This window comes from Manis javanica, chromosome 11 (genome assembly GCF_040802235.1).
Source record: "Manis javanica isolate MJ-LG chromosome 11, MJ_LKY, whole genome shotgun sequence".
Lineage (NCBI taxonomy): Eukaryota > Metazoa > Chordata > Mammalia > Pholidota > Manidae > Manis > Manis javanica.
This window is the reverse complement of record NC_133166.1, coordinates 93324902-93352075: the sequence shown is the minus strand read 5'-3', so window position 1 is coordinate 93352075 and position 27174 is coordinate 93324902. Positions and strand designations below refer to the sequence as shown.

Genomic DNA, 27174 nt, shown 5'->3' with positions numbered 1-27174 from the left:
ACTTTTCAGTGGCAATTAACAATTCATATTAATGCTCCTTGAACTTAAAAAAAAATAGGACATTTTTGTCAAATCAAATTTCATGCAGAAATAAACATAAAAAACTGGTACAAGCTCCAGTAAAAGCTAGAGTGGGGTCCACCTTTAGAACTCCCAAGACCTACCCTAATCAAGCTCCAGGAAGATTAGTTTAAAACAACTTAGCTGCATAATCAAAGAATAACATTACAACTAAAACACAACTGATTTATTTCTTTGATATTGGCACAAGACAATACATCAGTTTGTCTATTATTCTTTCAGGTAGGGAATAATAAACTGTGAATGTTCCATTAACGTTTTTATTCAATGAAGCTATGCTCATAGGGTCTCTCCAGGTAAGCTTTGCTTCATTTCACAGTTTCATTAATCAGTGCATATTTGGAAAGTCTTCTAAGATCAATATAGCTAGCCAAGAAAATTTATGTGCCCTTTAAAAATAACACCTAAGTAAGTATTAATCTTTAAAACAAAAATAAGTTTAACTCCTCATAAAAACAAGGTGCAAGGTGGGATCTGAAAAACCTTCAAATATGTAATAAATGCCTTTCCATTAGGATCCTAGTCTTTTCTACATCTATTTAGGCTAGAAATTTCTAAAAGAATAGTTCTCTTTGAAATTCTGAATTCAACTTCCAGGCGCCATTTAAAAGAGGAAGTCTAAGGAGTGAGTGAAATGAAAAAGTACTAAAAGACATTCCCCAAATATTTCTGAAGCTGCAGAAATATTCAGGGTAAGTTTTGGGAAAAGTACAGATTGGATTTTGTACTTTATAAAGATTGGTTACAGTATTTTATAAAAACTGGTTATTCCTATGTGTTTACTTTGGAAAACTGATTTGAAATGACCTTTGTTCTGTTTGATGTTGCAGGCTGAATTTATAAATGACATTTGTCTATATTCATGTATTGAGCACTATGTTGTATCATACATTTCTAATAAAGATGGGAAACATTATAACAAAAACAAAAAAACAAAAATCCAGGAAGCCAACATGAAGACACATACATACTTGTGATATTTATACTACTGAAAAATAATTGAAATTCAGGAAAGTTATTTCCTAAAGAAGTTATGAAAGCAAATTCAATTTATTAGAAAGCAAATTGTTCCTTTTGTCTGATCTTTCCCTATCTGTGATACTTTCGCTTAAATATATTGTCTAAGACAGTATTATTTCATAAAAAAGGTAAAGTGTTAGACATTCCCAGTTGATCCACTGAGTTTCCCTACTCCAACAGACTACACTAATGCATGTATCACTATAAAAAGTCCATCTTTGTCATATACCAATTATTTCACATAAAGTAAATCTGCGTAACAGATTTCTAATAGCTCTATGATACCTCTCCATATTTAAACTACAATCTTTAGCATTGGTTATCCTATTAGGAAAATAAAAAGAGTCCTTAGACAGAGGGAAAAGTATATTCAGAGGCAAGAACAATCTGAACCGAACCTGTGTATGTACAGAGTCAGCTAATTGACAGGCTGATTAAAAAGAATCAAGAAAGGATCAGAAAGGCTTCTAAAGGATGGCAGAATATGCCAATCAAAAATTTTCCTCTTTGGTATAAGGATTATTTTGAGAAACAGCAGACATACAAGAGGCTCTGAAAACTGAGTAGAAGTTCCCCTTTCATCAGGGAAATTTACATTCATATAAGAAATCTCTATTTGTAAGGTTATCTTCCTCTCCATACCAAGATGAAAAGGATGACTCTAAATTACAAGAGAATCTTTTCCATTGAGAAGGTTCTGACTTAAATCTGAGTAACAAACCCTTGTTTACCCTTGTTAATGTTGATTTTCCTGGTCACCTCCCCAAAACTGGCCACCTTACACCTTTCTTTCCTTTTCTTAAACTGAAGGTGGTATTTCAGCCTGAGGTCTAAGCCATCTTGGAGAGTTACCAATTTTTCCCTGGGTATTTCCCATGTATACATAAGGTATACATGTTAATACACTTCCGTTTGTTTGTTTGTTTTTTCATTACTCTCTCTTTTGTTACAAGGTTCCCAGCCAAGGCAGAAGAGTAGAGGGAAATTTATTTTTCCTTCCCACACTTCCAAGACTCCATTAAAAAGAAGTTTCAGGCTCTTGGAAGAGAGGAATAATAAGAGAGAATCCTTATTCAGGGTATGCTCTAATTTAGGTCATGCTCTAATTTAGAATTAGCATTCTGGTGCACATGGAACATCACCAAACTTGGATACAGGCTCTCCCTGTACACAGTACAACTATTGGCAAGATAATTCCTTTCTTCCTCAATTTTCCATGGCTATTATAACTAAACAAATAGCAGCAGACCTGGAATTTTCTGTGAATGTGAAAATCAATATGTATTTCTCCTGGTCCACATCTCAACCTCATTCCACTATTTTAATTCTTCATTCATTCAGTCAACATATTACACGTGTCTATTACTCTATACTTAGCACTCTGGTAGTCAGCAGAGATATAAAAACAGAAGTTCTTACTCAAGTAGAATTTACAACCTATTGTGGTAGATACATTGATATTCTAATACAATATGATAATACAATGAAAGAAAGGCACTTAACCCAAATGTGGGGATTCAGGAGGGTTACTTAGGGAAATTACTTCTAACATGAGATTGAAGTATAAGTGGGTATTAGTCAGTAAATGAGGATGAGGGATTGGTGGCTGGTATTGGTGCGAGTGTGGAAAGCTCTCAGGAAGGAAGGAATGGCCCCAAAGTGTCAAAGGAGAAAACGCAGTGCATCAGAGAAACTGAAAGAAGTGTATTGTCAGTGAACCCGTGATGGCTCACATCTACATTAAACTTGGTCATCCTCTAGGATGCAAGTACCTACAATTATCAATCTCTTTTTCTGTTTTCATACCCATTCTGCTGTATGCCTTCTCTCCATTAACCTAACTTTTTACTGATCCTTCTAGCCCAAAGTCCTTCACTGTTATTTCTAAAAACTCCCTTCCATTGTTGGACACCCTTACTCACAGTTTTCACCAAAAATTCAAGGTATTCCTAACCTCAAAGGAAATACATTTCTCACTTAGGCTGGTCTGTTCTCCAACAACTCTTCTTAATGAAAGCTGCTCATTCTCCTACACCTTATAGACCCATACCCCATGAATTGAAAGATTGGATTTGGGGAAGCCTTCTCATTCTTCACTACTGTTTTCCCCACCCTGAGTAAAGCTCTGACCCTTTGAGACGTGTATCATCCATCTTTACTGCTGTGTTGTTGCTCTTCCTCATTTATTGAAGACTTTGGCACCTGGACCATTGTCTTTCTCTCTGTTCCAAGTCTGGCACCATAGTGATTTTCACATTCATACAGATGACCTATCCAACTTGCTCACCTCTCTATACCTTGACCTCCTCACCTCCTATAACCTCCATCATTGCTTTATTTCAGCCACAAACTCGGTCATCATGGAACTTGCCATCAATTAGTTTATCTTGCCATCAACAATCTTTGCATTCAGCTGTTCCCTCTACAACCATTTTGCTCCATGAGAATATGACAACATCTATTTTTTCTCAATATTGAATCCTTTAAGCCTAACACCTACTAGGTAAACGTCAACAGTGTTTATTGAATGAATGAGTGAATAAAACAAAAAATAAAGATATGAATAAATGTGAAAATGGAGAGACAAGTAAAAATGCCATATGGCCACATATGAAATGAGACATTAGGTGAGGTAAGGAGGGTTGATTGGGGAGGCTGGTACGAAAATAAAATGGGAAGCATTTTAGTGACTAATTGAGTGAAGAGAAAATGTCAAGGATGATTTAGGCCATTTGAGCTGCGATGACTGTAAAAAAGGTGGTAATATCAAGAGCAAAGGGGGGCTCTAAAAAGGAACATGTCCAAGGGGTAGGTTCTAATTTAGAAGTGTGGGTAGCATAGTCAGGTTAACATGACCATAGTTCAGTTAGAATACAGGACAAAAGCTGGAGATTTGGACGTCACCTGCATAGACTACAGTGAGATTCATTCCTTCAGAACATTCATTTAATAACCATTAATTTAGTACACACTGTGGGTCCAACATTGTTTTAGACATGACAAATGAATGTAAATATAATATTCGGCAGAGGAAAATACTTAAGAAATGAAGTAGGATAACAGGAAAATAGAACAGAGAACGAGGGATGTGATTTTAAATAATGCAATCAGGAGAAAAAGACATTTAAGTAGAGATCCAAATGAACTGAGGAATCGAGTCATGCAGAATAAGGTAGAAAAGATTGATGTATAGCATCAACAGAAAGGATATGTTTAGAGGCTAGCTAAGGCTGAGAAACACAAACATTCAGAAGAAGAAGAAGAAAGGAGGGGGAGAGGAGGGGGGAGGGGGAGGAGGAAGGGGAGGAGGAGGGGGGAGGAGGAGGGGGGGAGGAGGAGGAGGGGGAGAAGGAGAAGGAGGAGGAGGAGAAGGAGGAGGAGGAGGAGGAGGAGGAGGAGGGGGACGGGGAGGGGGAGGGGGAGGAGGAGGGGGAGGGGGAGGGGAGGGGGAAGGGGAAGGGGAAGGGGAAGGAATGGACATATGGGAGGGAGAACATCATGGATGCTCAGGGCAAGAGGGTTTCAAAAACCAGAAATAGTCAATAGTGTCACATTTTGCAAAGGAGAATGAGGACTGACTCAAGTCATTAGACTACATGAAGAGCACAGTTCTAAATGGGTAGAGAAAGTGAAAGTGAAAGATAACAGGATAAACAGTTAAGAGGTAACAAAGAAACTATTACCACTTACGAAGTTTAGTAAAGAAGATAAGGCCTGTACTTGAGGAAGAAGCAAAATTTAGAACATAGAGTTTGGTCCTTGATTTTCCTATGGGACAGGGGACGACTTGGTCTCTTCTCCTGGATTCCAGAATCTGGCATTCCTGAGACACCAAGTCTACCTATGATTCATCCTTGCAACTCTATTTTTAAAAACTTCATTCTTACCAGATATATAATTTTAATAAGCATCATTTGAAGTCATAATATTTCTAATTACTTGTTTTTATTAATTCATAATATAAATTTTCTATTCCTTATCATATTATTGAATTAACTTATTTAATAAATATGATGCAAATGAACAATGGTCAAATTTCCACAAATGGGTCTAATTCCTGGAGACTTTCTTCCTAGTCACAGGAGAAACTAATATTCAAATTCTAAAATGTTTAACCATATCATGAATCTTTTTTCTAAGTTAATAATTTTAAAAGGTGATAAAATAACCCAACAGTTATATTTTTAAAGTAAATAACTTATGGGTGCCTATTTAAAATTACAATTAAGAATTCTGAATGATTTTTTTCCCTTTTCCTTGTTCATTGCCTCATGCCAAAGCTGTTTAAATTATATGGTAAATGGCCTTAAAGTACATTTTTCTTCTGGGACCTCTAGCAAGCAAGAGAAAAGCCATTTGTGATTTTTGTCATAAAGCCAAACCATGACCAAAATGTTACAAAGGAGCTCTCAAAAGTGGCACATACCATTTCTCAAAAGATTTTGCTTTTATAACTCTATTACAGTTAGTTCATTCTAGGTATGCATAAGGAAACCTGGAAAATATATGAAGTGTGGACTCTATGTCCATTTATTTTCCCTACGTCATAAGGAAATTTCTTAAATAAAACTTCTCTTACTTTGACCCTTAACACTTTCATCTCCTCTTTGATGTTGCAGAACAAGAAGGAAAAATCAGATTGTCTCTGATGAATGATTTTACTTCTGTTGAACCAAGTGTAAATAAGAATAAATCACGACATATGCTCTGCATTTACACAGCATTTACAATTTAATATCTTCATAGAACAGCTCACCACTTCATTACAAAAGCCTACTGTTTTCTAAGTTGTCTGTTGGTTTTTATTACAGAGAAATATTTAATATAAAGCCTTGAGTTTTCTTCTTTCTTTGTATATGAAATTCCTTAAATTGCTTTTCTAAAAACAAATTCATATGTTTATTCCAAAAGTATTAGGTGACTTTTAATTGATATAGTTATTTCTGCCAAGGTACTAAATAATTTCCTTCTTCCAACTTTAAAATAATATTTATCTACTATTTTTTAGTACAAGAGTTGTGACTTTTTCTTTCAGATAAATAGTAATTATTAAGTGGGAATCCTGGAGAGTTAATTAAGAAAAGAAAATTAGAAAATAATATAAACTCTTCTATGTCTAGAGATTAATAATAGCCAATTACCTTGGGCCCATTATATAATTGTTATTAAAGGAAAATCCTAGCCATAGGTACCTCTTGTCTAGAGAAAAGATGCAGTAACGAGACCTTTTTTATTCTTTCCCTTTCTGTGATAGACAAAAGACTGAACATTAGTGTCCTGGGCATACACAAATCTCTTAGTTAGTCCATCCAAATTTGCCTGGATGTTCAGGAGGCTTTTGAGAAAGAAGAGACTAAGATTCCAATATTCATCTTCCCAAGATTCAAAATCAAATCTTTTTCAAAATACTTTGGACACATGCTCTCACTCTTTTTCACAAGAAAAAAGTTCTTGCTGCATGTATCTTCAATAATTCCTAGGTTAAATGATTGAAATGGAATTGCTTTCTTAACAAGAATTTAAAATCTTTACATAATACTAATATAATACTTTTGAAACAACAGGTATATAACCTCATAAATGTGTTAGTTCTCCTGCTCTTTCTGAATTCCTATAAGATCAGATACACTCTGATGTGTGTGTGGAGAGGGAAAGACATGCTTATTATTTGACCATAGACATAGCTTTCTCTAAACAAAATGCTTTAAAAGGAACCTTTAAAATTTAAATAAAATATGAGAAGAAATATCCAAATCATTGAGGGCCTATAAAACTGGGTCAATAAAATTTTATTTTCTTCAACATTGCAGATTTTCTTCATGTTTTCTTGTGTTTCTTTATGGTTCCCAGTAGATTAACTATTCAAGAGATCATGGTCAGTGACTTCAGCAGCTAAGTAGTGTTTCAGTTTTAAATTTCAAGCATTTGAGAAATTCAAATCTTTAGTTACCCCCACAGCTCCAGTAAAAAAAAATACCAACCCCATCTCTATGGGGAGAACAGATCATCTCTTTCAAGTCAGTGTGGATTTGAATGAGTTTTTCAACGACTTGAGATTGACAATATAAATTTTTGGTAGTAAGGACCCTTGCAAACCCAGAGTTAGCTATGCAAGGAATTGACTGATTCAGTTAAAGAGGATAGCTCAGCCAAAACTGGTTATTTTATTTTAGCTTCTAATCAAAATAAGTCATTCAAGTAAATAGGTTTATTTTGGTCCTGTTGATTACAGGTAACCTAATGGCTAACATCTGCCCTTAAACAACCCTTCTTTCATTTATTTTCAGACATATCTTCTCAGGCATTTATATAAACTTCTTTCTTGTCTTACTCTGATTTTTTGCTGTTGTTTTTGGTATTTTAGGAAGAATGGTATCGTTCTGCTTCTGAATTTTAGACAAGGAATACCAGTGATAAAATACTGTGGTTGTGGTTGTCTTGTGAGGTTCTGTGGGACAACACTCTCTTATTGAAATTTACATTTCACAGGCAGTAAATTTTGTTTTGTAGATGACTCTCAACTGCCCTCACAAAGGGTGCTGTCACAATCTGTAATGAGTACTTCAAACAGCTCCCAGAGCCGAGGACATGAAACCATGAAATGGAACATAGACATTCTCATTTTTTGCAGGATTATCCTTTTAAACAATGCATTCTCCTCTTCTCATTCCCTACTGTTTTACACTGCAGGGGGGCTCTGCTTGACCCTGGGTAGTTTTTGCCCAAGTGAGATTCTACTGAGAAGAGTCATCTTTTTTTTATCCCCAAATATTAGGTACTATGTATACTTTAAATGTCATTTGGAAAACTGTTCACATGCTCAGAGAGTTCTATGAGCAGTAATTTTTAGACAATAAATTAAATCTGTGTTTTTTTTCTGAGCAATGAAAAACGTAAAGTACACATGGCTTCATTTAACACTGTTAGTGACCTAGAAAGCACCCAGGGGCCTTGGAGCAATAAGGGAACTGACATTAGAGCATTACAGCTCTGAGCACCACTCCTGAGGATAATACGTCAATCTTAGCATAATACTAGAGTACAAGCACATTCCACTTCAATGAAGGTAAGTATTCCTTTTTTTTTTCTGATGTGTTTGTGGATGTGCAGATATCCATATTATTTTGAAGTATAAGCTCTGAGCTCTCGACGTGATTTTCAACATGAAAATAAGTGAATTCAGAGAAGGGATAAGTGGAAATGTTTATGAATGGTTTTCACACATTTTCTGTAGATAGCTAGAATGTTATACATCCTACAGTGTCTCTCATACATTTTCAAATTCCAGAGGTAACACCTGTTTCTACTTACTTTCAAGGTCAGCAGTAAGGTTATGTTTTTAAAATAATGTCTGGAGTAAAACTCAAAATAGGGGAAAACAATATGGCAGGTACCTCATTTCAGAGTACAAACTATTCAAAACCCGGGGTTTCAGAGTCTCATCATTCAAGCCCCTATGCAGAAAGCTCTTGGTCTGAATTCTAGTCCCAAGTGGCCTTTAACCAAAATAGCAGGAAAGGGATGTGTGAATTTATACTCCAGCAAAATTTATACTTTTTCTAAGTATAATGAAAACTACATAAAACGATGAAAATGAATACAAAACTAGCAACAGAAATATATCCAGTAATCTCTAATCTATGTGGCTTTTTATTGTCAGGTAGCTGGTATTTTTCAGTCAGTTTTAAGACTGTCACTTCATATACACCTATCATCTGATCCAGTCATTTCCTTCTCTGTTTTTTTTTCAAAGAAATTTAAGTATATGCCTATGCAAAGACTTGTATATGAATATATATAGCAACTTCATTTGAAATAGCCAAACACTGGAAATAATACAAATGTGCATCACCGTGCAAATGGATAAACAAACTTTGATATATGCATTCAATGGAATACTATGAAGTAATAACAAGAATGAACTACAGATAAACACTATGATATAGATAAATCTTAAAATAATTATTCTGATAGTGGTAATCCAGACCAACAAAAGTGTCCATATGCTACCATTCCACCTGTATAAAATTTTGAACAATGTGAACTAGTTTATAGTGAATGAAAGATCAGTGGATGTCTGGGAATGAATGGGTGGTACCGGTGTGGACAAGGGGGAAGTAGCAAGAGACACAAGAAAACTTGAGAAGATGACAGAGATATTCTTTACCTTGATTGTGTGATGGTCACAGGTGTCATAATATGTCAGATAATAAGGTTTAAATGCATTTGGTTTAATAGAACTAATAACTCAATTCAGCAAAGCTGCAGGACACAAAATGAATACACAGAAATCTGTGGCATTCTTATATACTAACAATGAACTAGCAAAAGGAGAAATCAGGAAAACAATTCCATTTATAGTTGCATCAGAAAGAATAAAATACCTAGGAATAAACCTGACCAAGGAAGTGAAAGACCTATACCCTGAAAACTACAAGACACTCATGAGAAAAATTAAAAAGGCACCAATAAATGGAAACATATCCCATGCTCACAGATAGTAGAATATTATTCAGCCATAAGAAGAAAACAAATCCTGCCATTTGCAACAACATGGATGGAGCTAGAGGACATTATGCTCAGCAAAATAAGCCAGGCAGAGAAAGACAAGTACCAAAGGATTTCCCTTATTTGTGGAGCATAACAATGAAGCAAAGCTGAAGAAACAAAACAGCAGCAGACTTACAGACTCCAAGAAGGGACTAGCGTTATCAAAGGGAAGAGATTAGGGAGGGTGGCCTGGGAGGGAGGGAGAAGGGGATAGAGAGGCATTATGATTAGCACACGTAATGTAGGGGGGTCATGGCAGTACCCCATGGAGAAGACAAGTAGTGACTCTATAGCACCTTACCATGCTAATGGACAGTGACTGCAATGAGGTTTGAGGGGGGGACTTAATAATATGGGTGAATGTAATAGCCACAATGTTGCTCATGTGAAACCTTCATAAGATTGTGTATCAATGATACCTGAATAAAAAAAAAGATAGCCTAGAATGTGACAAATATAACTGACAAATCATTTAGAAAAGACAAAGAATTTGTTAAAAGAATGGGAAAAGGATCCAAGTTGATCATTTATAGATGAGGAAACCTGACTGGGCAATAAACAGGTGAAGATGCTCATCTGACTTATAATCATGAAAATGGCCATTAAAATGTCAACCATTCAAAAAATAAAAATAAATAAATATGTTTGGTTTATTGTATGTTAATTAGGATCCCGAGGGACAGAGGGTGAACTTTGGCTCCCACGGGACGCACGGTCCTCCCTGAGTGCGGACGCTGGCTGCTGCAGGATCTGGGCTTGCCTCCACCTGCTGTCATCACTCTGCAGTGTAATGACACCCCCTCTCCTCCTCTAGGCTCCTCGAAGACAGCGACAGCACCTTCTCGGGTTTTGCTTTCCCAGTGTTTAGTATGATGATTAGCACCAAATACTCCAAATATTTCTTGAATAAATGAATAGGGATGGAATCGCTAATGTGTCAGGTTTTTTTTTTAATTGTTAAAACCATATCCTCTGAAGAAAACAAAAGTGGAAATCAAAGGCAAGAGCTTACAGGGTACAACCTCAGGAAAAAGACTGTGTATATCCCCTGTGTTCCAACATTTAGCAGAAGTTTAAACTTTGATCAAGATGCTTTACTTCAGGTTCCTCATCTGTGAAATAGGGGTGATCATGCTGTGTTCCTTTTAGGCTATAGTAAGGATTAAATGAAATGAAGTGAAGTGAATAAAATGAAACTCTTGGTGAATGGCCATAAGAAGCACTCAATCACCCTAAATTGATACTGGTATTAGTTTCTTAAATCACAGGTGCAATCAACAAGAAAAGCAAAGAATTGTGGGAGCCTTTCATGTTTTATAGAGAATGAGGGCCCAGAAGAGTATGCCTGTGCCAGAAAGAGAAGCATAGAGACCTCTCCAGAAAAAAGCAGTGTTCACAAGAACATTAGAATTAAAGCATCCTACACCAAAGACCTGCAAGTTACATGATAGGATAGTCATTGATATGTATCGTGAAACTTCTAAATACCATCATTTACCTTCTTCAAAAAATATAAATTATTTGACAATTATCCTTTTATTTAAAGAAACTTCCATCTGGTATCACATAGCCATCTGGCCAGTATTACTTATATGTAATAAGACCAATCCACAGGGCTGGGATGTCCAGGAAGAAGGTTATTTTTAGAAAGATGGGGAGGATTTGAAGATATGAGTTGGGAGAGGTAGGGAGAAAGGATGGGGACACTCAGGAAAGTGAATTACCCAGTTAACATAGGATCATTTGTGTTAGCTTTTTGACACAAGAATATAGCATCTGTGGGTAACTTTGATATTTCAAACTTGTACATGTCTTATAATAAAGGAAGCATTAGTTAGACCCATTGACAATAATCCATCTTACAAAGAAATGGAGTAAGGCTATATAGTTCCTTTTCTAACTTCAAAGGTTAATTGTTTAAGTACATTCTTGAGGTGGGTCTGAACTTGTGCTTCCAAAATTAATTCCATACAATGATTTATAGACCACTGATATTTGGCCAAATAACTTCTTTGCTTTGGTTTCCCTTTTATGTTAAAGGAAGATGAAAGATACCTAGACCTTCTACTTAATTATTATTTTAAAAAAAAGAAAAACAGGGAAAGAAAAAAACTAAGTAAACTCAAAAGAGAATGGATATAAAATATACTCCATTATGATTGGAAATTGATGAATTAGATTAAGAAGGTAAAGCATAATGTTTCCTTTAGACACATTAGATAAAAACTGCTCTTGAGTAAAATGAAAGGACTCAGCATGTGCGTGGCATCCCTGCAGTTCTTGTGTCTATTAAATATATTTAATATATTATCACTATAGCATCTATTTTCCCTAGAGATAATAATGTATATAAATAGAAGAATTTGGAACAATGAGAAAAGAGAAATGGCTAAATGACATGCTATAAGTTTTGCAGATCCAGTTTTAACGCATTCACTCTGCTTTTTGTTAACAAAATCTTCCACCTTGGTGGCTTTCTTTAAGGAACACATTGACTTGAACCGTTTCTGTAAACCCTTCACAATATTTTTCATCCCACACAGGAGAAAAGAATACCATCTCTCTAGCCTCTCCTTGGACTCTCCCACTCAAATTCATTTCCTAGCAGCAACTAGCCATCTGGTTTCTAACAAACATAGTGGCACAATTTTCCCACTTTGAAAGCAAAATAACATTATGAGGACTATAATACTAGTTAACATTTATTGGGCACTTAACCCATACGGGACCTTGTATGGAATACTTTTACATGCATTATCTCATTTAATCTTATAAATGACTTTCTAAATGGATAATTCTATTATACCTATTTCACATACAAAGAAACTAGGGCTTACAGAGACCATGTTACCAAGAAAAATAGAAATCTTACCAGTTACGATGCATTTGTCTTCAGGTAGCTGAATACTCAACTCTGACTTAAAGCAAAAAGATCATTTCCTTAAACCTGTAGGTTTAGCAGTAGGATGGGTTTGAGTGCTGCCTTAATCCAAAAGTTTTGGATTTTCTTAGCCCTTCACTTCCCCTTGGATTTTCTTCATCCTCAGGCTCACATGAAAATGCCTGCACCATTTCTGATATTCACAACCACACAGGATAACATCTAGAAGAAAACTTTTCCCAGACACTCCTGGCAAAATTCCCCATTTTGTCTCAGTAGCCCAAAGAAAATGAGATGACCTTTATTGAACCAGTTGGCAAGGAGGTTGAATTGCAATGATTGACAGATAAATTAAGGCCCACGTCTGTTGGCATCAACTACAGTTTAGAAAAATGGACAATTGTAGCAATGTTTTTCTCTAGTCCTACTCCCTAAGCTAAATTTAAAGATTAGAATATCAGTTGCTGATCAGGGAGAGAAACACTATTAACAAACCAGTCGGTTAAATTTCATTTTATAATCTGTATCGGCAAAATTTTCTGCAATATACACCAAATTTTTATAAACTGCTATTGTTTTTTTTGTGTGTCTATCATTGATGTACAATCTTATGAAGGTTCCACATGAACAACTTTGTGGTTTCAACATTCACCCATATTATCAAGTCCTCACCCCTCCATCGCAGTTACTGTCTATCAGCATGGTAAGCTGATACAGTTATTACTTGTCTTCTCTGTGCTATATTGCTTTCCCCGTGACTTACCTATATTGTGATTGCTAATTATAGTGCCTCTTAATTCCCTTCTCCCTTCCTTCCCACTCATCCTCCCCAGCCCCTTACCTTTGGTAACCACTAGTCCCTTCCCGGAGTCTGTGAGTCTGCTGCTGTTTCATTCAATTAGTTTTGCTGTGTTGTTATACCCAACAAATGAGTGAAATCATTTAGTACTTGTCTTTCTCTGCCTGGCTCATTTCACTGAACATAATACCTTCTAGATCCATCCATGTTGTTGCAAAGGGAAGATTTCTTTTTATGGCTGAATTATATATCATTGTGTATATGTACCACTTCTATTTATCCATTCATCTGTTGATGCACACCTAGGTTGCTTTCATATTTTGGCTATTGCCAATAGTGCGGTGATAAACATAGAGGTCATATGTCTTTTTGAATCAGGGATCTTGTTTTCTTTGGGTAAATTCCTAGGAGTGGAATTACCAGGTCAAATGGTATTTCTGTTTTTTGTTTTAGGGGAAAATACATATTACTGTCCACAACAATTACGCCAATTTACATTTCCATCAAAAGGGTAGGAGGGCTCCCATTTCTCCACACATGTGCCAGCATTTCCTGTTTCTTGTCTTTTGGATGTTGGCCATCCTAACTGGTGTGAGGTAGTATCTCATTATGGTTTTAACTAGCATTGCCCTGATGATTAGCGATGCGGAGCATCTTTTCATGTGCCTGTTGGCCATTTGAATTTCTTCTTTGGAGAAGTGTCTGTTCAGATCCTCCACCCATTTTTTAATCAGGTTATTTTTTCTTCTGGGTGTTGAGGCATGTGAGTTTTACTTATTTTTTTTAGTGTTAACCCCTTATTGAATTTATGAATATATTCTCCATTTATGAATATATTCTCCCATACTGTAGAATGCCTTTTTGTTCTGCTGATGGTGGCCTTTGCTGTACAGAAGCTTTTTAGTTTAATACAGTCCCATTTGTTCATTTTTTATTTTTTATCAGGGAAAAGTTGCTCATATTTATATTCAAGGGATTTTTGCCTATGTTTTCTTCTAAGAGTTTCATGGTTTCATGACTTACACTAAGGTCTTTGATCTGAGTTTACTTCTGTGTGTGGAGTTAGACAATAATCCAGTTTCATTCTCTTACATGTAGCTTTCCAATTTTACCAAGGCCATTGTTGAAGAGGCTGTCTTTTCCCCATTGTATATTCATGGCTCCTTTATCCTGTATTAATTGACCATATATGTGTGGATTTATATCTGGGCTCTCTATTCTGTTCCATTGCTCTACTGGTCTGTTCTTGTGCCATTATCATATTGTTTTGATTACTGTGGCTTTGTAGTAGAGCTTGAAATTAGAAAGCATAATCCCACCAGCTTATTTTTCCTTCTCAGGATTGCTTTGGCTATTCAGGGTCTTTTGTGGTTCCATATGAATTTTAGAACTATTTGCTCTAGTTCATTGAAGAATGCTGTTGGTATTCTGATAGGGATTGCATTGAATCTGTAGATAGCTTTAGGCAGGATGGCCATTTTGACAATATTAATTGTTCCTATCCATGAGCACAGGATGTGTTTCCATTTATTGATATCTTCTTTAATTTCTCTCATGAGTTTCTTGTAGTTTTCAGAGTATAGGTCTTTTACTTCCTTGCTTAGGTTTATTTTATTATTTTTGATGCAATTGTAAATGTAATTGTTTTCCTGATTTCTCTTTCTGCTAGTTTATTGTTAGCATATAGAAATGCAGCAGCTTTCTGTTTATGAATTTTGTATCCTGCAAATTTGCTGAATTCAGTTATTAGTTCTAGTAGTTTAGGGGTGGATTCTTTAAGGTTTTCTATGTACAATATCATGTCATCTGCAAAGAGTAACAGTTTTACTTCTTCCTTACCAGTCTGGATGCCTTTTATTTCTTTGTACTATCTGATTGCCATGGCTAGGACCTTCAGTACTATGTTGAATAAACGTGAATAGAGTGGGCATCTTTGTCTTGCTTCCAATCGCAGAGGAAAGGCTTTCAGCTTTTTGCTGTTAAGTATGATGTTGGCTATTGGCTTGTCATAAATGGCCTTTATTATGTTGAGGAACTTGCCCTTTATGTCCATTTTCTTGATAGTTTTATCATGAATGGCTGTTGAATATTGTCAAATGCTTTTTCAGCATCTATGGAGATGACCATGTGGTTTTTGTCCTTCTTTTTGCTGATGTGGTGGATGACATTGATGGATTTTTGAATGTTGTACCATCCTTGCAACCCTGAGATGAATCCCACTTGATCACGGTGTATGATCCTCTTGATGTATTTTTGAATTTGGTTTGCTAATATTTTGTTGAGTATTTCTGCATCTGTGTTCATCAGGTATATTGATCTGTAATTTTCTTTTTTTGTGGTGTCTTTACCTGGTTTTGATATTAGAGTGGTGCTGGCTTCACAGAATGAGTTTGGAAGTATTCCATCCTCTTCTACTTTCTAGAAAACTTTAAGGAGCATGGGCATCAGGTCTTCACTAAATGTTTGATAAAATTCAGTGGTGAAGCCATGGTCCAGCCAGGTACTTTGTTCTTAGGTCATTTTTTGTTACCAATTCAATTTCATTGCTGGTAGTTGGTCTGCTCAGATTTTCTGTTTCTTCTGGGTCAGTTTTTGAAGATTGTCTTTTTCTATAAAGTTGTCCATTTCTTCTAGCTTATCCAATTTGTTGGCATGTAATTATTCATAGTATTCTCTAATAATTCTTTGTATTTCTGTGGCATCCACAGTTATTTTTCTTTTCTCATTTCTGATTCTGTTTATGTGTGTAGATCTTTTTTCTGATAATCTAGCTAGGGGTTTATCTATTTTGTTTATTTTCTCAAAGAACCAGCTACTGGTTTCATTGATTCTTTCTATTGTTTTATTCCTCTCAATTTTATTTATTTCTGCTCTGATCTTTATTATGTTCTTCCTTTTACTTACTTTGTGCTTCATTTGTTCTTCTTTTTCTAGTTTCATTAATTGTGAGTTTAAACTATTCATTTGGGATTGTTCTTCTTTCTTGAGGTAAACCTATATTGCTATATACTTTCCTCTTAGAACTACTTTCACTGCAACCCACAGGTTTTTGAGCTATTGAGTTGTTGTTTCATTTGTCTCCATATATTGCTTGATGTCTGTTTTTATTTGGTCATTGATCCATTGATTATTTAGGAGCATCTTGGTAGGCCTCCATATGTTTGTGGGCTTTTTTGTTTTCTTTACATAATTTATTTCTAGTTTCATACCTTTGTAGTCTGAGAAGCTGGTTGGTACAATTTCAATACTTCTGAATTTACTGAAGGTTTTTTTTGTGGTGTAGTATATTATCTATTCTTGAAAATGTTCCATGTGTCCTTAAGAAGAATGTGTATCCTCCTGCTTTTGAGTGGAGAGTTCTGTAAATGTCTATTAGGTCCATCTATTCTAATGTGTTGTTCAATGCCTCTGTCTCCTTACTTATTTTCTGTCTGGTTGATCTGTCCTTTGGAATGAGTGGAGTGTTGAAGTCTCCTAAAATGAATGCTTTACATTCTATTTCCTCCTTTAATTCTGTTAGTATTTGTTTCACATATGCAGGTGCTCCTACATTAGGTGCATAGATATTTACAATGGTTATTTCCTCTTATTGGACTGACCCCTTTATCATTATATAATGTCCTTCTTTGTCTCTTGTTACTTTCTTGGTTTTGAAGTCTATTTTATCTGATACAAGTATGCAACTTCTGCTTTTTTCTCCCTATTGTTTGCATGAAATATCTTTTTCCATTCCTTCACTTTTTGTCTGTGTATGTCTTTGGGTTTGAAGTGAGTCTCTTGTAGCCATATATAGATGGGTCTTGTTTTGTTGTTCATTTGTGACTCTATGTGTTTTGATTGGTGTATTCAGACCATTTATATTTAGGGTGATTATCAATATATATGTGCTTATTGCCATTGCAGGCTTTAGATTCGTGGTTACCAAAGGTTCAAGGGTAGCTTCCTTACTATCTAACAGTCTGTCTTAACTCACTTATTATGCTATTTCAAACACAATCTAAATTTTCTTTTCTCCTCCCTTCTTCTTCTTCCTCCACTCTTTATATATCACATGTCATATTCTGTACTCTGTGTATTCCTTGACTAACTTTGTCAGTAGTTGATTAAATTTTTTTCTTTTTAAAAAAAATTTTTATTAAGGTTTTCTTGATATGCACTCTTATGAAGGTTTCACAAGAAAAACGATGTGGTTACTACACTCACCCCTAACCATCGAGTCCCCCATACCCCATTGTAGTCATCGTCCCTCAGTGTAGGAAGATGCCACAGAGTCACTACTTGCCTTCTCTGTGCTACACTGTCTTTCCCGTGACCCCCCCAAATCAATTCCCATTGATTTATTTTTGTGTAATTTAATTTTGTATGTGCTTACTAATTGGTCTACTTCCTTCACCATAGTTTTATTTTCTCTGGTGAAAGCTATTTAGCCTTAGAAGCACTTCCATCTACAGTAGTCCCTTTCAAATACATTGTAGAGATGGTTTATTGGAGGTACAATCCCTCAACTTTTACTTATCTGGAAATTGTTTAATTCCTGCTTCAAATTTAAATGATAATCTTGCTGGGTAGAGTATTCTTCATTTGAGGCCCTTCTGTTTCATTGCATTAAATATATCATGCCACCCCCTTCTTGGCCTGTAAGATTTCTATCAAGAAGTCTGATGATAGCCTGATGGGGTGATCATGAAAGGTTGAATATGAACCTTTGTAAGTGATCTTTTTCTCTCTCTGGCTGCTTTTAATACACTCTCTCTTTGTCCTTGATCTTTGCCATTTTAATCATTATATGTCTTGGTGTTGTCTTCCGAGGGTTCCTTGTTTTGGGAAATCTGCATACTTCCATGACCTGGGAGACTATGTCCTTCCCAGATTGGGAAAGTTCTCAACAATTATTTACTCAAAGACATTTCTATCCCTTTATCTCTTCTTCTTCTGGTACCTCTATAATGTGAATATTGTTCAGTTTGGATTGGGCCTCAGCTTCTTTGTTTTCCTGTTCTCTAATTTCTATTTAATTTTCCATCTCATTTACCTCATCTAATTTACTTTTAAATGCCTATTGTTTCATTGCATATACTGTATTTTTCAAAGGGTCTATCTCTTTGCTGAAGTCCTCCCTGAGATCTTGAGTATTTTTCTGTAGCTCCATAAGCATATTTATAACTTATTTTGTAATCTTTATCAAGAAGATTGGTGATTTCAGTTTCACTAAGCCCTATTTCTGCTGTTTTTTCTTTTAATTTTTATTTGGACCAAATTCCTCTGTCTCTTCATTTTTTTTTTCTTTCTTTTTTTAGTGTTTCTTATGGGATAATAGATTTATGTAGGAGTCCTCCTCTAGTGTCCAGAAGCTCTGCTCTCTGGAGCTGCCTAGCATCTAGAGTAATGGTGGGGGTTGCAGTGCCTATGGGGAGAAAAGTGCTCTTTCCTGCTTCTCGACTGTAGTGCTTGCCTCCATTGCCAGGTCCAGTGGGCCAAGTGTGCAGGGAAGAGCCTATGCATTACATACCTGTAGGTGCCATTGGCAGGGCTACCCTCCAGTTGGCCTGGCGTGATGTCAGGTGCAGCAGGTGAGGAGACCAGTGCCAGCCAGGAGGAAGGAGCAGCAGGCTGTATATCACAGTAGGAGGCCTTAAAGCTGCTTTTTCAGCCAGGGGGATGGAGCGTCTGAAGCTCCTGAGAGTTTCCAACCTGCTAGGCTGAGTGTGATTGGAAGATTTTGTCCACCTGCCTTTTCTCCTGAGCAGCAAGCTCTGTGCAATCTTTGCCCCTTTTGTGCCCCTCTTGCTGCTGGGAAGTCTTTCAAACTGCCCACCTTTTTTTGTCCCAGGGTGTCTGGTTGTGCATACCTGTTCTCCAGAAGCAACTAGAACCTTAGTCTTTCCAAGTATTTTGCCCTTCTTTGCTTTCCAACCCCACTAATCTCCAGAGCACCATGTAATGTGGGTTCATGCTCCTGGCAGAGATCTTCATGAGTGGGTGTTCAGAAGTCCTGGGTTTCTACTCCATTGCTGCTCCATTTCTCTCCCTCCTGTCTTTGGGCTGGGTTTGGGGGAGGACTTGGGTGCTGCTGGATCAAAAGGGGCTTTGCTACTTTACCCTTTTCTGTGAGGTCTTCCCTTTTCCCCAGATATAGGTAGTCTGTTCTGCAGTCTTTGGGTCACTTTTTTGGTATTAGTTGTATTTGCTGTATTTCCCTATTTTATGTGATTTGGGGAGGTTTCTGCCTCACTTCTCATGCCACCATTCTTTTTCTGACTCCCTAAATTTCTATTCTTACAAATTATTTGGTAATTGTGTGAACTGTCAAAAAGTATTAGGACTACAAAAATTATGTACCATACCATTTAATAAATAAAGTGTTTACCTCTGTAGGGCTTATTTTCTTCACTTAAGACAATACTTTTAATTTTGTATAAATTAATTCTCCCTGGGTACATGGATATAAATGGAGTTACATTTACAGGACATACCATGTTATTTTCCAGCTGTAGGGCCCAACTCTTAATAAGATCCTATGGTTCTCCCTAAAAGTTCACCAAATTTGTTTTGGGAAATCTCCAAGTTATTTCTGACTGCTCATAGGTTTGAACAGCTATTCTTTCAAATGTCCTGAGTCCCAGCCATGTCCCTCCTCACCACTTCTCTCATACCTTCTGCTTGGAACTGTCATGTCCACAGGCATAAAATCCTCTGCTGGCACCAATGCCTTCTCTATCTGCAAAGAACATGACTGCCACTTCTAATCCAGAACCACAAAACACCCTAAGCAGTGGTATCTTCGCTGATATAAGAGAGAAGACACTCTTCCTCACATGTTCCCTATTTTGTGTGGATGAAACTGACTGTACTCCAGGGTCTTACACAATTCCAGGTAAAAAATAACTTCTACCAGAGGCATCTCTCCTTCATTAGGACAAAGAAAAGTCTATGGGATGCAACAAGAAGCCCAGTTCCTGAGAGTCCTACACTATTCCTGATCTCTGTTCTTGCTGGGTTCCCAAATTCTTATGCAAATATTTGTACAAATAACTGCTAATGGCTACCCCCTGTACTCATCAGACCCTGCCCCCAGCATTTCTGAATCACTATATTGGTTACAGTATGGACTCAAGCCATAACCCTCCCTGAGGTTGATTCTTCAAAGAGAATATTTTTTCTACTAAAGTAATCTTTCAGGTTTATATACTTTGTATATCCTATGTTGATACAAATTGTTTTTGCTAGACTGTTTATTTGAAAAACTGGCAATGTCCTATTAGTTCCATCATGATGTAATTAAAAACTCTTTACATATAAGAGGACTACTGAACCATGCCACTCAAAACACAAGGAGTCTGTTATGAAATTAATAGAAGATACACTAACCATACCAATCAAATGTGAAGAATGACCATGTGAAACTTTATCTTATACTGGCATATTCCTAAAAACTTAAAATATAAATGCATAAACAAAATTTTACATCACAAGTGAGGTCAGGACAAGGTAACAAGAAAGGGAAAGAATCATGAAAATTAGGCATATCTCAAACAGGCTTTTAGAAAAATGCCAAAATTTTCCTAGTATGTTAGTTAGAGGTTATATTATCATAAAAGGTTTTGGATAAATATATATGTAGTTAGTTACAGCTTTTACTTTAAATCTTAGAAACCAAACCTCATTATGAGAGTTTTGCTCACTAACTAATTTCTTCATATTCTACTTCAATGAACAGTGAAACCTCATTTTACCAGTTATCCAGAAATACAAACTGACCTTACTGAAAAAGAACTACAAAATTTTTCAATTTCCATCAAATGAATTTTAAATACATTTATGATTAAATCTAAATATTTGTCAATATAGTATAATACAATCTAGAAATTAATGCTAGATAAACTATGCTTCTCCACATTGGTTTAATGCTTTTATGGACCTGTGGACTAAGGGAAAAAAAAAACAACAACAATTTTTTTTAAATTGTTTTTAAAATCAGATCTGTCACAAGTATGTTGGCCTAACTGATTCTGGTAATGTAGCTAGGAATAACGTAGACACACTTTATTAAACTGACCTCATTAACTTGTTTTTTGTCCAGATGGAACACTTGACCAGAACTTGTAGAGGCAATTTCTTCATAGACTTTATATCCAATATGGCTCCTGTCATCACAGTCTCCAGTGAGCACAAATACCACCTATGATTTTTTTTTAAAAAAAAAGACAGTTTAAAGGGTTTTCAGTAATCGCTATGTCTTTATTAAACACCTATTATGGGTTAACATACTACTATGTATTTTATATACCTATTTGCCTAGTGGTGTACATATGTATGTGTGTATACATATATATTTTTTCCAATATCTATGCACTTTGTAAAAGATTTTAAAGTTCCTCTTATTAAAGAAGGAAGACTTACTTTGTCATCTTTGAATCAAAGCTTGGACATGTGACTTGCTTTGGCATTTGAAGCCCACACTCAAGAGGTCTTGTGTATTTCCACTTGATCTCTGGGTGTTTCTGCCTTGGCCATGAGAAGAACTTTGCCTAAACCAGCCTATTGGTCTCAGAAAGAAGCTGAGAAACCTGCGAGGCAGAACTAAGCCATCCCAGAGATCAGCCTACAAGCCAAACCCAGTTATGTCCAGACACACAAGCGAGCGAGCCTAGCCTAGGTCAACTGAGCCCTACTAACATGTGAGAAATAAATGTTTATTCTTTTAAATCTTTACTGAGAGTTAGAACAGAGCATTATACAGCAATAGCTAAGTGATGCAATGAGCAACTCTGACTCAGGCAAGATTACACATGAGATGATATTTGAAATACAGGCCTTTTTGTTGGGTCTTTGTTTTGGGCAGTTATGAGGATAAAATGGTAACAAGCCCCTTAATTATTCCCCAGTCATTTCTTCTCTGTATTAAAAAACAAGGCATTCATAAAAAAAAAAATCACAGATCCTTTTACTATGTTTAAATTAAATGACACACATGTATTGTAATACATATATATGGATCGATAGCTGTAGTTATTGACATTTGCCACACACAGTGTCATCAAAGAAGAAAGGCAACCTCTCACTGTATTCCCTTCCTTAAAGCTGCATTCAAATGGAAAATGTGGGGAGTTGGTGCCCACTTACTTGTGATTGTTTCTGTTGGATAAGCTGCAGCACCTCGCGTGTAAGCCGGTAATCTTTGGACCGCGCATCGGTGAAAACATAGATGAAAGAACCAGGAAGAGAGATTTCCAAGGCAATTTTTATAGCTCCAATACTCATTTCTGGACAATCACCGCCACCCTGTTGAGGAGCAGAGAGAAAAAAAATGGAATTATTTCATCAGCAAAAAAGGATAACTTAGTTAATGACAGGTGGCTTTAAGAGCTCTAGGTCCGAGCAAATACTCTCTCCACTTTTTTCTGTTAGTGCCCCGTTGGATTAGCAACTTTGGTTACGAGGACGTGGAAAAGATACAAAGGGATACGGAAATGGAGAAACCTGTAATTATGCAAAAATTATAAATTCACCCAAAATACATAATAGAAATTGGTATGTATTTCCTAATTAAATGTTGATTCACTCTCCCATTCTTTTACATGACTATTTGATACATCCCCACTTTTCTTATCCCTTTCTCACTCAGATGACCTTGCTTGTATTACACTGAGCAAATAGAATCCATCAGAAGAGAATTTCCATAAACTCCCATGGCCCACCTACAAGAGGAGCCACACACTGTCTTCACGGTGAAGGAGTCACTCAGGCTCACAGGTGAGGCGAACTTCTTAGCTGTGCCTAAATCACAGACATGGCTTCTACGGTTGTCTCCTCTCTCCATTCCACTGCCAAATACTCCCTTTACTGGATCATTCCCATTGGCAAACATGCTGGTATATCTTCCATACCCCGAGTTTTTGCACAAATGTTACCTATCCGAGAAGCCTTCCATGACCACCTTTTATAAAATACACTACCTTTGTCATCCTTTCCATTCTGCTTCATTTTTTTCTACTAACAACATGATCTCTATTTTATTTTCCACTTGAATAGGCTTAATATATTTTCCTAAACAAAAATAGCCCTCACCCTAAAACCAAGTTTATTTATTTGCCTAAAAAATATATGGATTTGTGGATGAATTTGGAAGCATGATGTACTTGTAGTTTTCTATATCTTAAATTTAGGATTACATCCTGCTTATGTTTCATGTTATCAGTGTTCTTCAAAATCACAGGTTTTAATGATTACATACTATTGTATGATGTCTATATCCCAGAATTTAGTCAATCATTTATCTATTGTTGAACATTAATGGGCTTTTAAAGTTTCCTCTATTATAAATATATAAACAAAAATCATTATAAACATTTATATATATACAAATTATACAAATATGTATATATCATGTCTGATGATTTCCTTAGCATATCAATAAATACAAGGCCAAGAGAATGGGCTTTCAACCACTATGTTTTGAGCAATTTCTAACTGCTAAACACCCTGCAAGGATTCAGGCATACAAAGATGAATAAAGCTAAAAGTATCTTGTCTTTAAGAAGTTCATGTCTAGAAAAGACAATCAAATAAAAAGCAGGGCAGCTTGGGGCCATGGGGGGTCCTGTGGTTCCAGAGTCTACCAGAATCCATCAAGTGAGAGTTTTTTCTCAAAAAGAAAATAATTACTTGAAGAAAGGAATAAGGTTTTAGCTTTAAACTTCAAAGAGTTTCTTGCTCCTTTCCCCAGGATCCAGTCTTAGATTCTGATACAGGTATCTTGAGAACCAAAGATAATCTTTCATAAGAATAAAATCTTAGAACTGTTTACATTGCAGCCTGGGTGAATTGGAGAATCATTTCCTGCACTGGATCCTACTCAAAACTTACAGCCTTTGAGTCCCTTTATTAAATGAGCTGGAAGAGAGCACCAATTGCTATAAATTGCTTCTAAAATCGAGAAATGTGTTAAAAATTATGTCACTTTATTAAAGGGGCTGATGCTGTGGTAATCCAATCATCACTTTTGAGAAGATATCAGCTATAGATCCAGAATTTTACTGAGGTAGAAATATTTTCTATTTTTGTAGGACTTAGATCCTGTCCTTTATTACTTACTTGTATTTTCACGGCACTTAGTTTAGCAGATAATAACTGTTCCCAAAGACTTGTACACTTGTATCTTCAATCTGTACTCATCTCCCAAATAACAGTTTTTCATTATTACTTGTTTGTGAAACATCTACTCCACCTGTTCTATGGGTCTTTATAACTCAATGCACCTAAAATGGAACTCATTTTCTTTTCCCCCAACCACATCTTCCCTATTTTCGTTAATAGTACTGTCTGCCTACAGGTTCTGGTTGGAAACCTGAGTCATCTTTGACTCCTCCCTCTTCCTTCAGCTAATCAGCAATCAAAGCATATTCCTTCTACCTCCATCAGGAATCTGTCCCCTCCCTTCCTCTTTACTTCCTACAATTCACTCTTCTTATCACTAATTTTATACAAGAATAGCCTCCTATCTAATTGTCTTTATTGCAAGTATAGCCTCCTATCTAATCTTCCTACCCCCAAACTTCATTTTTCCTGCAGTAAGAGCCATCTATCAAATGTCCCTACTTAAAATCTTTTACTAACTACTTATGTTAGATCAAATTATCTTCCTAGCACTCTGCTCCTCTTGTTTCCTCTTCATAAATTGCCTCATTTAAGCTGAGACTTCCTCCTGTTCTTTGAATATGCCCCTTGCTTCACACCTTCATGTCTTTAGTACTTTCATTTAAGTAATCTTTCTATTGCTCCCTCTCCGCCATCAAACACTCCTCACCAATATATGCATATGAAAATTCTCCCATTTTCTATAAGCTCTTTGTTGGCAGGACCTGTTATTTCCTGAGTCCTTGAGTCCCCAGGTCACAGCATTTGTTGGCATATAGTAATCACTGAGTAAATATTTGTCAAGTTGAACTATTTTCTTTCCAAAGTTGAGATAACATACCTTCCTGTCTTTTTTTCCAATCAGATTACTTCCTCATTCTTCAGATATGCTGTAATAAGCCTTACTCTTTAATGATATAACATATTTTCTTCTTTATAATATTTATTTGGGGGCAGTTATTGTGTGCACCAAATGCCAGTGAGTGCATTCATGTGTCAGGAAAGTGGGAAACAGCTACTAGGCACATTAATAAATGTAATATGTTGGACAAGAATAATTACTTGCAGCCAACTTTGCATATCCATAATGAATATTCTGGACTGCTTAAAAAAGTTAAGATTCCTATTATATTTTCAGAAGTGTGAACAAAAGAACATTCTTCAACTGTGCTTGACACTGTGCACCAGAGTGTAAATGACAAAACATAATTTATCCATTCCACAAGCACTTGTTGAATGGCCAAGAACACAATACAGCTTCACAGTAGTACAACTCCAAGGAGAGATTAACAGACTTTTGCAAGGGGCTAGGAGACATCTTCTATCTATGGGTCAAAAATCAGAACAGCTAAGAAATCTCCAGAGGTACATGCTAGGAATGGCAAGAATGATAAATCTTATCTAGTTACTGAGTGAAGGAAAGTCTCTGAGCCATTTGACTGTGTTCAGATTTACTCTAAGAGGACCTAAGGATGTCTTAGTTGCGCCCTAAGCATTACCCAGAAACAGACCCTAGAGACATTAGACTCCTTGGAAGTGACTCCAAATGCATTCAACCCATTGAGATCCCTCCATAACTTCAGGCTCATCCTAAAACTTGAATGTAGCCCTTTAAAAAAATCATGTACTGAAATAGGACCTCTAAGCCTTTAATTTTTTTTCACCCTACAAATTTGAATAGAACAGTTAAAAACCACCTATTAATAAAGCCAATACAGTCAACAACATTTGCGTTAAGTATTAGAATCACCTTATTCTCCTGAGAAAAAGCACCTCTATGAAACACTGAACCTCACACACATAACACCAAAAATTGTTTAATGCCCAAAGGAAAGGGTGTGATGAGCCGACACAGCTCTAACTCTACAGAGAATTTCACAAATATAATTGCAAATGAAAAGCCTTCCTTTGATTTCTTGAATTCTTTTACATTATACTCTCCAAAATGAACTGTTTGACTTTTATAGAGAAACTAACATAAAGTCTCAAAGCAGCCAGAAAATTGGGGAATGTCAAGTCAAAAGGAAACATTTTGATCCACATCTGCCAAAAACCCATAGTGTATGTGGTGATCCATCCCTTAGGAGTGATTTGTGCAGCTAATATTTCTGCTGTGGAAATCAGTGTATTCTTTACAATAAAAATGATTTCACATTTGTGGACACAGATAATACTGTAATCATACTGATTACATACTGATTACAAATTGTTCTCAGGAATAAACCTCTTCTCTCCTTCTCTCCCCAGAAGAGTACAGTATCTTCAAATTATTATCTTTCTGCTTACAGTAGTTTGTGGTGAACTCAAAAGTAAAAATAAGTGTAAACTAGTAATTCATATCTTAGTGAAATGATTTGTCTATCTCATTGTGGATGCAGGTTCCTGAAAAGAAAAAAAATAAGTTTCTGTTTTCCAAAAGAAATGAACATATAATGTGATATCCTTATAGAAGCTCCCTTTCTGATACTTGAGCTGGATTTTCTCAAAATTATAAATCATAAATCAACATTAAAATGATCCATAAAAGGAATACTTTAGATATGTGCTAATAGAGTAGGCACTAACTAGTCTCATGTGGCTCCTGAGCACTTGAAATGTGGCCAGTGTGACTGCAGAACTGAATGTTTTATTTTAATTCATTGAAATTTAAAGTAAAAAACTACAGAAGTACTAAATTTTTATGTCAGTGACATGTTGAAATGATAAT

General features: G+C 36.0%; 1 protein-coding gene across 6 annotated transcripts in view; it reads right to left on the bottom strand.

Annotated features, from left to right (window-relative positions):
- HMCN1 (hemicentin 1) overlaps window positions 1-27174 on the bottom strand; it is a 416593-nt gene that overhangs the window by 283921 nt on the left and 105498 nt on the right. For all 6 annotated transcript variants that reach the window (XR_012122845.1, XR_012122846.1, XM_073216906.1 and 3 more), the window contains 2 exons: window positions 22455-22613; window positions 21388-21510 (listed from right to left, as the gene is read on the bottom strand). Coding sequence is in view for 4 of the 6 variants with exons in the window: in XM_073216906.1 (XP_073073007.1) it covers window positions 21388-21510; window positions 22455-22613 (282 nt within the window). In the remaining 2 variants the exon portion in view is untranslated. The remainder of the gene's footprint in view (window positions 1-21387; window positions 21511-22454; window positions 22614-27174) is intronic.